General features: G+C 33.4%; 1 protein-coding gene across 3 annotated transcripts in view; it reads left to right on the forward strand.

Annotated features, from left to right (window-relative positions):
- LOC111635179 (myotubularin-related protein 3-like) overlaps positions 1–12,333 on the forward strand; it is a 103,132-nt gene that overhangs the window by 41,150 nt on the left and 49,649 nt on the right. For all 3 annotated transcript variants that reach the window (XM_023380069.1, XM_023380071.1, XM_023380070.1), the window contains exon 3: positions 7,098–7,252. In XM_023380069.1, coding sequence (XP_023235837.1) covers positions 7,098–7,252 — 155 coding nt within the window. The remainder of the gene's footprint in view (positions 1–7,097; positions 7,253–12,333) is intronic.

The raw sequence follows: 12,333 nt of genomic DNA on the forward strand, positions 1-12,333 counted from the left end.
TCTCCATCCTCAGGCTACACCCAGGCAAACCAATGAACTTTTGCGCCTTTTGTCTTTCTATTCCATGTTGCCAGCGAACAACTCATTAGAAGTGTTGCCAGACCATGTTCTCGATCTCTGGCGCTGGTGGCCACAGCTACTCCCCCACCAGTGTCTGTGACATGAAATGAGCGGAAAAGGATACATGTCAGCCAGAGCATGTGGTAGTTTGTCGTGTTGGGGCTGGATTGTCTGTGTCATGTTTTTAGTCTTTGCTGGGTTTGGCATTGGAGACGGGGTAACTCGTCCGACTCACTTACTCCGAGAATAAAAGCCTGGATCAATGGAAACTACTGCAAAGTACTAAAATAAAATAAACGAAAGATATGCCAGTAGTGTGTTCGGGACTATTGCTTGAACTTACAACCGTTAACCTAATGGGTATTTTACATGTGTTCGCAGTTAGGATGCCATGCCTGGACTTACGCATGCTCCAGAAAGTAACTATGTACAAGGATCAGTAAGGAATACAAATGTTTTAATATCACTATCAGTTATCCACTATGTACAAATTAATAACAAAACAAACAACAATTTATTCAAGAAAAAACAATTCTCAAGACCTGACACAAAAGAATGTAATTTAGCTATTACTATTTATTAACTATTCCCTATGACTCGACAATATCAACCACTTAATACTACGTACAACGAATCTTACAGAACTACAATCCTATCTGTCACCTCAATACTAGGAACCTTTCCCTATCCAAGTTTCCTTCGATTCACCAATTATTGCTACTCTCAGGACCTTCTCCTTATTTCTCACTCTGGAATTCACCTCGATCTCTGTCTGAAGCTCACCTCAATTGTCGTCTTTGGTCTCGCTCGTTTTATGCTCTGAGGTGACATCACAATTACTTCTGGAACCACTCCTCCTCATTTACATACTTATACATTTAACAATATATTTGTATGTTTTTTTCCTGGTCAGCTTGTTTCCCAACATTTTTTGCTAAATCCTTTTACAGTATTATTTTTGTTGTTCTGTACATGGTTGGGATGTTTATTTTATTAAGGTTTTAGTGAGTCCTTTGCGTTATGTGCATGTGGGGTTTCCCCTTTTTTGCGGAACTTCTTTTGAATTTCTGGCTTGGGAATGCAAGCGCACGTTAGTTTTTCTACGGTGCTTCGTTTGGTCGGTGAGTTGGTTCTCCTCCGTTTTTTTTCCCCCTTTCTTTCTAACGGTACTGAGGGGTGAGTGGGAACCTTCGTCCTAACTAAACATAAATCCCAAAATAAAATAGAATTAAAGAAAATAAATAAATAAAATAATAATACAACTTGGACTCAGTTCCTCACACCACAGTCTCTTTTCCTTTTATGCATAGGGAGAATGTCTTGCCACCACGTGACACAACTTCGTAGGGTTCATCGTATGGAGGCTATAAAGGCTTCTGTGTAGCATCATTGCAAAGAAATACGTGGGAACATGGCTGCAGTTCTTTGTGGATAAATGGGTTGCAATAGGAGTGGTGCACCACAGGCACTGGTTTTAAGTTTGCCATCATCCTGAGTTTTTCGACAAAAGAACATGGATTGACGTCCTGCGAACCTGGGACGAAAAATTCTCCAGACAGTCTGAGTCTGGTACCGTAGAGCATCTCAGCTGCGGTAGTGCTGGTGTCTTCATGGAATGCAGTTCGCAATCCTAACAAGACTATAGGTAGCACTTCTGTCCATCTTTCAGTAGAGTGACACTTGATGGCAGTGAATGATGATGAAAGCGTTTAACGATGCCATTTGCAATTGGGTGGTATGCTGTTGTCCTAACTCTTTTGACACCAAGAAGTTGAGTGAGGGATTTGAATAGGCTAGATTCGAATTGCTGCCCTTGGCCAGATGTTATTTGGGCAGGCACTCCAAAGTGAGATATCCAACCTGAATATAGAGTTGAAGCCACTGTTTCAGTTGCTATATCTGGCAATGGGATTGCTTCAGGCCAACAAGAAAATCTATCGATGATTGTGAGGCAGTATGTTGAGCCATTAGAAAGTGGCAATGGACCAACAATATCAATATGAATATTTAAAAATCTAGCATCTGGAATAAGAAAGGTTCCCAAAGGGCTAGCGACATGTCTCTGGATTTTCAATTGCTGACAAGAAATGCAGGTGAGAGACCATGTCTGGCAATCTTTACTGATGGATGGCCAAACAAATTTTGCTTTTACCAATCTGGTTGAGCTCCTTACACCTGGATGGAACAGGTTATGGACAGTATCAAAGGCAGTGTGATGATAATTAGCTGGAATGTATGGACAAATGCGACCTGTTGATACATCACAGTAAATTTTGACATCATTGTCAGGAAGTTTAAACTTTTTAAGTACAAGTGATGAGTCACTTGAAGTCAGCAGAGACTGGCACTCAGGATCTTGCTGTTGGTCTTTTGCAATCTTGCTATAATTTATAGATGGGTCACTAATTGGCTCAATACGGGAGAGAGCATCAGCTGGAACATTATCAATCCCCTTTATGTGTCTGATGTCCATTGAAAATTGTCCTATAAAGTTGAGATGTCTCAACTGACAGGGAGTACACATATCGTGTCATTGGTGGAAGACAAACATTAATGGTTTATGGTCTGTGTAAATGGTAAACTGTTGTGCTTCCAGCATAAACTGGAAATGTTTCATAGCCAAATACACAGCCAGAATACTGACGCTGAGAGTTACTCAGCTTGCAGGAAAAGAATGCAAGTGGCTGGAGACCTTGTGCTGTAACTTGATGAAGGGCAGCACCTAAAGCAGAATCAGATGCATCAATGTGCAGTGCAAGGGTAGTACTTGGTGAAGGATGGTGTAGTAAGGTGGCTTCTGCTAATTGTGATTTATATGACTCAAATGCCTGAGTTGAATTGTTAGTTCATTTAATTTCATATTGGTCATTTTTCTTTGTTCCTTTAAGTAGGTCGAGTGAGATGTGGAAAGTTCTTGAGGATATCCTGCATTGGGGAATTGCTGCTGATTATAGTTTTGACTGAAGTAGGTGGTACTGTATATCTTCCTCATGTAGTAAGGGAAGTCAGAGGGTCAACCAGTAATCTGTTTCTGATGTTGAGAATGAGTCCAAAGTTGGCCAAAAAGTCTGCATCGATTGTAGGCTTCTGCACATCAGCTACAGTGAATTCCCATCTGAAAGAATGTTGAGGTCAAGTTCTAGCACTTTTGTTTCGTGTGTTGAGATTTTAGAGTTGGCAGCATACAATTCAACCTTTGTAGACTGATTCTTAGTGCAGTTGGGAATGATCAATAAATCTGCTCCATAATCAATTAAGAAATTTAGGCCTGTTTTGTTGTCATACACAAACAAGGCTATATTTTGGAGCCAGGCTGGACCCACAGGGTGTTACTGCAGCTGGCTGCGCTTGTTTCCCTAATCAGCAGTTTGGTCAAAGGAACATGACGAACAACATTTCCTAGTAGCTGATCAAAACTTATTGTGGTAATAACAATATACCTGATGACTTAGGTTTCTTCCTCGAGAGCATTAACTAATGCTATACCTCAAATTCGGGTTGTCAGTTTCTCTATCTACTACGATAACGGGGGCAAGCAGTACATGATACATTAAGTTCTGCAACCTTCCTTGTGAGTTCTACAATCTGCAGTTCAAGATTTCTGATTACGGGATTTTCGACTTCTAAGTTGATGCTGGCCAGTTGGGTTGGTTCTGTAAATTCAGCAACCTTGTCAGCAAGGATGGCTAGTTGGTCTAGTTCATTGCCACTAACAGCCAGGACTGTTTGAATATTTTTGGAGAGACTTTGGAGCCACAAGTTTCTAAGAAATTCTTCAGTAATCTTGACCACTGAAAGCTCCCTTATTTTACGGAGTAAAATGCTGGATTTCTGATCCCCTAATGCCAGATCTTCAAGCAGAATTTTACCTCTTTAGCAATGGAGTTCTGGAAAATTTGAGGAGTTGATCTTTGAGTTTAGAAAACAGGGCCTTGGCTGGATGGTCAAATACTAAATCACTGACATTAGATAGAATCTCTGTGTCCAGGGAATTGATTAAATAATTGCACTTAGTGTTCTTACTTGTAATTCAATTAATGGCAAAAACTGCATCTAGTTGCACAAAAATAACTTGATGTTGGTTTTAGTGAAGATAAGCATTTTTGCCTGTACATGTCCGATTTCCGGCTCGTTCTGTTCCGCCATTCCTGGTGCCTAACTATGCAGCTTCAAAGAAAAATGCGGATAGTCTTTGATTAGGCTTAGTGCAAGTCACGTACTCCTAGTCTTCTTATTTGAATTTATGGTTCAGAAACAGATCATACCTGCATGTCCTGTTAAAAAAGTTCCTTCATAGGCACAAAGTTGTTCGACATTTGATTCAGTCGAAAGTACAGGTAGTTCATTAATCACATCACGTTCAGGTCACCACTTTATCATTCAATTTTGCTGATCCTTAAAATACCAACACTAAGTGCATGCACAAACACAAACACACAAACAATAACAAAAGAACTTTACTAAATAAGATCAGAACTGTTGTCTACATCCTCAGGCTACACTTGGGCAAATCAATGAACTTTTGCACCTTTTTCTTTTTATTCCACGTTGCCAGCCAACCATGTTTTCGATCTCTGGTGCTGGCAGCCACAAGTGTAATAATTACAAAATGTTTTTCATGTTATATATTTGATGGTATCAATAAAGCATACTAATTAGGTATGATGCCAAATGTGCAACTAGATTTTTTTGGAGATAGATCCATTTGACTTAGGACAGTAGAACTAATGATTTATGAACTTGAATTTATTTTGATCATCTTTTTATTTAAAGATTTTATTGTTGAAATGAATCTTATGTGGTGCATATACTGGTGCCTAGTCCTATGCCAGACCAAAGTCAAGGCATAACTACAGAAAACAAATGTTTTGTTAAATGATGTTTATGTATGTATCTGTGTTTAAGAATTTCTTGACTATGACTAATTTCCTGACACTACTAAAGGCTGCCATACTAAATACATGTATTGCAGACTTTTGTAGAGTGAAATCATAATGTTTCAAACTTTTGTGTAATATGTTGTATGATCTCTGTACAAGAAAGGACTAATGATACTATATGTTCCTCATCCATTATTCACAGATGTTTATTTCTGAGTATTTACTAAGTTTATTAATGCATATATTTTGCTTAAATAGTTCCCTCTTCCACAAATTGGGCAAATAAATAAAATAACAAACACACTAATTTTACATTTCTCCCAGCAGGATCATGAAAAAAATTAACACAAAACAAATGCTTTCGGTCTACTTTTAAGACCTGCTTCAGGTTAATGAACTGTTAGGAGTAAGCATAAGATTGCTTGAGAGAATATATCATACAGGAACACACAACAAAGATAAACATGGCTAAAAATAAGCAAAAAAGATAAAAATTGTCTATTGGCATTACTGGTAAATACATTTAATTAACAAGTACAAGCACTTTTGACAGTCTATAATCATCATCTTCAAGTAATATGGCAGATGGAACATTATAAATCTAGAGATAGAATAAGTTTTCAAATTTCTCTTTGTGCACAACTACAGAACATAAATTTTCAAAAATATAAAATTATACACCATTACAAAATAAATGTAGTATATGATGGAAATGGTTAACAAAAATAACAAATGATTCTCAAACACAAAACTGTGCTACTATTTAAACACTTGGCATCAACTGAATAAAGATGAAAAAACGCCAAGTATTTAAATAGTAGCACTGTTTTGTGTTTGAGAATCATAGAAAATTATAAAACACGGTTTCAGAAAATTGAGAAAAATAACAGAATTAAAATACACAGAAATAATTGATGATAATAATTGTGTGATATAAACAAAATAGAAATGCGGACATGGTTTGAAATTAAGAAGAATTGATAAGAATATAAAGAAAATTAAACAAAATGTAAACACTGGAGCCCCCTTGGAAGATTGGTACGTAAGTAAATCCAAGAAAGAGATCTTTTTATTTTTTTCTTCCTCTTTAGTAAATGAGATGGTCGGTAGAACTGCCGACAAGAATTGTATAAATTGTAGTAACTCACCCTCCAAGTCATTTCACGCTAGCAGCATATTAGCCACATACTGCAGATATAGAAGGGAGTAACATATACAAAGCAAGGATTAAAACACTTCAAATTAAACACTTCAAATTCTATAACTAACTTAAGCTAAAGTAGCTGAAAGAGGCAAGCTCACAGATACTCTGTTTCTGCAAATAAAAAGTTTTACCATTGAAACAGAACTAGTTATTTTCAGTAACTAATAAAAGATCCTCTCTTAAACTCAATATTTATGGTATGAAATTCCCATTCTCACTCAATAGAGCTTTATTAATTCTGGAGGATATGCATTTCAGACAATGTCTCTCATCACTCCTTTTTATTTTACATCAATTTGGATGGCAGAAGTTGCTTGTGGTTTTAAAAGTGGCAACTGTTCATTATAAAAGGAGGAAGTATGGTAAAATTCTATTAAAATAATAAAAATTAAAAGTTGTTATAAAGAAACTTGTATGTTCTGCAAATTATGAAAGGAGGGAGTACAATAAAATGCAATTAAAACTGTGGAATTAAAAGGTTGGTAAAAGAAAAAGGAATAAAACTCATTAGAATGTTAAAAACAGGTATAAAATCCACTGTATGACTTCACATTTGTTTTACTTTCTCTCAAAATATTTTTTAATGCTTTGAATATCCAANATAAGGAAACTTGTATATTCTATAAATTATGAAAGGAGTGAGAGTAATAAAATACTATTAAATACTGTAAAATATGAAAAGCTGGTAAAAATAAATGTATATTCTAAAAGAAATAAAACTTGTCAAACCTACTTTTAACAATTTTATAATCACTGTGTGATTATCATCTAATTGCTTCAATATTAGAAGATGGAATGCACTGAAGAAAATATTTGAATTTGAATTTATACAAATATTTTCATCAGTGAATTCCATCTTTGAATATTGAAGAAATTTTATCAACCTGAAGCAGGTCTTAGAAGTAGACAAAAAGCATTTGTTTTGTGTAAAGTTTTATTATTTTTTTTTCCAGGTGTACTTTTACTACAAATGAAGATTCTCTTAAATGGCACAGAAGGTTAATGTCACATCTTGTATCACCAAGTAAAATTGATGAATTCTTTGGTTTTGCATTTTATATGTGGTGTAGAGAAGAGAGAAAAGATTTGTTTGAGCGTTTAAGATCATGTAAGTAAACATCAGTTTTAAATCATTATTATTTTATAATTAATTGGTGGTTATTTTTTAATTTTCTGCTTACAACCAATCAACCAAGTCTAACGGCTAAGTTGGATGATAATCTTAAAATATGAAATACATTACAATCTTGGTAATCTGACATCTACAGTATGGGACTGGAACAGTGCAGATTAGGAGATTGCCAAATTATTGGAAGTAATATGAAATAAATGGTTTAATCATTTGGAAAGAAAACAGTTGTGTATTTGAATGACAATAGTATGTTGTATTAACCAAAACATATAGAACAGCAAAAAAATATGAAAGGAAATCAATCATATGTAACTGCATTTTAAAATTGTCAATGTTGTTAAAATAGTTTTCATTTCTCTTCAGTTGTTTTATCATTTAAGCTGCTGTTGCCAATTGGTGCCAAGTTGGTGTTATTCTCACTATATTTCATGGGAAATTTGGTGGGAGGAATAGTATTTTTGGTGGGAAATTTTGAAGGGTTCATTCGTATATATATATAATATTGTGCTGCAGTCAGTACAGCAAGATTAGAACATAGAGATAACATCTTTAATATCATCCCCAAGCTTCCCACTAAAATGTGGTATGATATCAATATCATGCCACATTTTAGTGGGAAGCTGCTCAAATTTAGTGGAAACTGGAGTTTGAATCAATGAGATGTCTACAACTTGACAACAGTGTTGGTAATACCAAAGAGTTGATTAGTATTACAGATTACTGGAGGTGTCAAAATAATGAACAGTCAGATTACCAAGATTATAGTGTATTTATTCCTTTGATGTTTTATTTGTATTAAAAATCTTAAGATAAATCTGAAATGTTTTAATTTAAATTGAAAAATATAAAATCAGTGAGAAACATTTGAAATAATTCTCATTTGAATTTAATGTCAATATATTTGAAATTTATATAGTAAATTGAGAAATATTTGTGTACAGTAGGGTTTCTCTTTTCCCGGTCCTTTGCTTATCTAGGGATTTTGAGAAAAAAGTGATCTGCTTCCTGGGATATAATTAATTATTTTTAAGATATAAAATAAATCTCAAAATTGAATGATATAATTATTTTTCATTTTTTAAGTAATTTAATACATCCTGCCACCTCCAAAATAATCATGTTAATAATGCTGTGTAAAATATGTATTAAAAATTACCTTTTGAATTATGTAGAAATTTTCACAAAAAAAGTTTATTAAAGTTTGCTGGAAACTGCTTACAACAAAAAATAATGCCTTTTAAATTGAGTTGAAAATTTAAAGCAAAAACTGAACTTAGATCAAACTTCTAACTTGGAAGGTATTTTTGTTTTTTAAGTAAAACATATTATAAAATATTATTGTGCTTTTTAAAATCTTATAAAAATTTAAAGATGGTCAATACTCTGATCACTCAGTCTGGTTCTTATTTTAGTAATGAAAAGTCCTGGTACCAAGAATGCCCTTTCCAATTCAATTGATATGGGTGGAATTATCTTTAATGCACTTAACAGAAGACAAAAAAATGTGTTTTTTTTTTTTTTCACCTGTAGCCTGGAAGATTTCTAGTTTGTTTTCAAGATGCATTACACTACTTCATTTGCTCTCTAGTATTCTTGATTTGTCTACCTCGGCTGCTTAATTAATAGTGACATCGAGCTTATAGCACAATAATTTGGCAGTTGGTTTGGCTTTAATAAGCGGGTTTATGAAGAAAAACTTTATACTTGCATACTTACTCATTTGTATCCTTGTCCAATTTGCACAATCTGGCATAATGCAGTTATTGAAGCTAATGGACATGGTTAGAAATTAATATGGCACAGGTGCAATTATTCAAGATACAGGTTCTAACAAGTAAAAAATTTTCAGAGTCATGTCCCAAATAGGCTACATATTGATTATTGACAATCTGTGATATGCCATAACAAGCAAAAGTTTAAAAAACTAATAAGCAGGCTTAAAATTAATAAATACAAATGTATTCTGACAGTTTGAGTTAATTGTGCTTTCTATTTGCAAAATTTCCTTGACCTTAACATAAAATAAGAAAGAAGTGAACTTTCAAGAAATTTGTGGGATTTCCTGGCATGAGAAGAATTTCCCAGGTTAAAAAACAGTCTGGATCTTGTTAAAGAAACCTTAGTGTGCAATGTGCTTAAAGTTCCTGCAGTTCAATGTACTATTTCCATTAATTTGGATATTTTATGGGATAGATAACAAGATAATAACACTCATCTTAAAATAGTATTTATAAATACAGATAACTGATATAATACCAATATATATACTTAATATACTAAGCCAGGGATGGCTAACCTTTCTGAACTCTTTACAATTCAGCATTTGGAAAAGAAGAAAGAATTTCTCATGGGTAATGAATATTAAACTTTCTTCTTTTCCAAATGCTGAATTGTAAAGGGTTCAGAAAGGGATGTAATCTTTCTGAATAGTAAGTACACTTAGCTTTAAAGATGTTTATGCGTGCCAAAGTTTTAAACTTCGAATAACAATATTTAAAGAAATTAAATGAATATGCTTTAATTAGAATAAATGTAAAAAAAAAGCTTTTTGAGAAAAGGGTGATTGAAAAAGATAGATGATCAATCAAAATCATATGATATGTTACATGCCAGATGATTTCTCTATAGTGCCACTTTGGGCACGCATACCATAGGTTTGCCATCCCTGTACTAAGCTATATCTGCAAGCACTGTTATGATACAATTCTCTTTTTTTTGTAAGTTGTCATTATGACACTGGACAACTTCAAATAGCAGACTAGTTATTTTGATTGTATGTAAATTGTCATATGAAATGACTCAGTTTTGTTGTTGGTAAATTGTATTTTTTTCAGCCATTCTTTAAGTTCAAAGAAAGAAATTAAACAAATCAAGTCTTGACAGTATGGAGATGATCAGAATTTTTAGTGACAACTGTCAATTTCAGTAATGTCAACACCAAAATAGTTTTCATTCACTAAGATAATGTCTTTATTACTAAATACGATTTTGTTTAAACTGGCCTTTAGTCTATATCAAAACATAATTTTGTTTTTCAGATAGTACTTCAGATTATTTTTTAGTACAGTAGAACCTCGAAAACTCGGCCTAATGTGGACCAAAGGGTGGCCGAGTTTGTGAAAATGCCGGGTTATCGGAAATGGGGTTAAAAAAATTAAGTACGAGTGTTTCCTCAGAAAATACTGTACTGTACTTGTATGTACTGTTTACTTGAGAATATAACAGAGAATAAACTGCCCAAATACCCTTAAACAAAGGAAAAGTACGTCCTTTATGAAGGTATAGAGCCTTTACTACATGAAAATGAAAATTAATGAATACACTGTGTACAGTAATTTACCTGATAAGACAGACCTCAGAAAAATACTTTATGAGAGCATTTATACTTTTATAAAGCTGTCTATAATGAAAATTAATTAACTAAGGATCTTTTTGCCCTGCCAGGGTGTGCCCGAGTTATCCGGAGTGCCGGGTTATTGAGAGCCGAGTTTTCGAGGTTCTACTGTATTTGATTTACATGCTACAAATTATTTGACCATTAAATTGGCTATTATGATTATTTCTAAAGTATGTCATAGCTTTTAAATGTTTTTTGTTTCTTATTGTAGCTGTTACTTTTTGGTTCGCATTTGGTTATGATAACATGACCTAAATAATAATGTACACCAGAGTTTTTTATATGGTTTTATTTCCCTGAAGAAATTTGTTATAAAGTATTTGATTCACACAAGTGATAGAAGTACTAATCATGCCACAAATATTTCATTTTTCTTTGATTGTCAAGATCTATCATACACTTGGTTTACTAGCATTGTATGCAATAATAAATGAAATTTTAATATATTTTTTATAAATTTTATAAACAATGCCACAGACATCACACACAAGATTGTTTACATTGTAGATAATCGTTATTGCAATTATTTAGAATGATCCTATGAATAAATTCAACATTGTTATCCAGCGTGTTTGATCACTATAATCTTTCTTTCTGATGAGTTGGTTTTTGAAACATTTTACCATTCTATGGTTAAAATATTTAAATGTATTTGTGATTGATATAGATTGATAGAATATTGTTTTTTATACAGCAGAATCTGCTTATTTTAATCATTTTGGAACTTGGCTATATTGATTAATAACAATAATCAAATGTTAATGTAAAGTAGGCTAAGAAAGACAAAATCTGATTTTTTTATCAACTTTATAACTTTAATATGTTCATTTAATGTCAGAATGTATAACTTTAAGATTTAATTTCAATACAAAAGATATAAAAACCATAATTTTACCCAAATATTTGAATCTCTTAATATAGATACAGTTAGACTCTGCTTAATGCTGCCTCAATTAACACTGATTCGATATAATGCGGTCTACATATAATACACATCTCAAAGCCCGATGAGTTAATACAATCATCCAATGATCATCTAAACATTTGGGCTATAATATGGCTATAATCAAATAATTAATACAAATAAATTTGGTACTAGAGGTAAGCGTTAGGCACCATCTCTTAACTAAATTAATAAATATAATTTTAATAATTTAATAAATAATTTAGAATCTTCTGGAAGAAAATATTATATGATGACTTGTATGCTACAAATAATCTGTAGCATACAGTATAAGTCATCCTACGTCAATGGCCAATTATTCATTGGCTGTTGATGTAGGATTGTCTCCAGCCAGCACCGTTAGTAACCATGGAAGGTTATATCGAAAATTTAAATACTTCTGGAAGTGAAGGCTGGCTTGGGGTCTGGGTGGCACAATTGATAGTGCATCGCATGGCAAGCAGAGGCTGCAGGTTCATGCCCCACCTCATGTTATGAACCCACACCCTTTCTTTTTTCTGCAGTCCCTTATTTTCTTCCAGAAGGTTGTAAGTTATTTATTAAATTATTAAAATTATAATTATTAATTTAGTTAAGAGATGGCACCTAACGCTTACCTCTAGTACCAAATTTCTTTGTATTAATTATTTGATTATAGCCTGAATATTTAGGCAATCATTGGATGATTATAATAACATGGTCTGCTCAAAGCCTAAA

The sequence above is a fragment of the Centruroides sculpturatus genome, unplaced genomic scaffold, assembly GCF_000671375.1.
Source record: "Centruroides sculpturatus isolate CEXI.00-Female unplaced genomic scaffold, Cexi_2.0 scaffold905, whole genome shotgun sequence".
NCBI lineage: Eukaryota > Metazoa > Arthropoda > Arachnida > Scorpiones > Buthidae > Centruroides > Centruroides sculpturatus.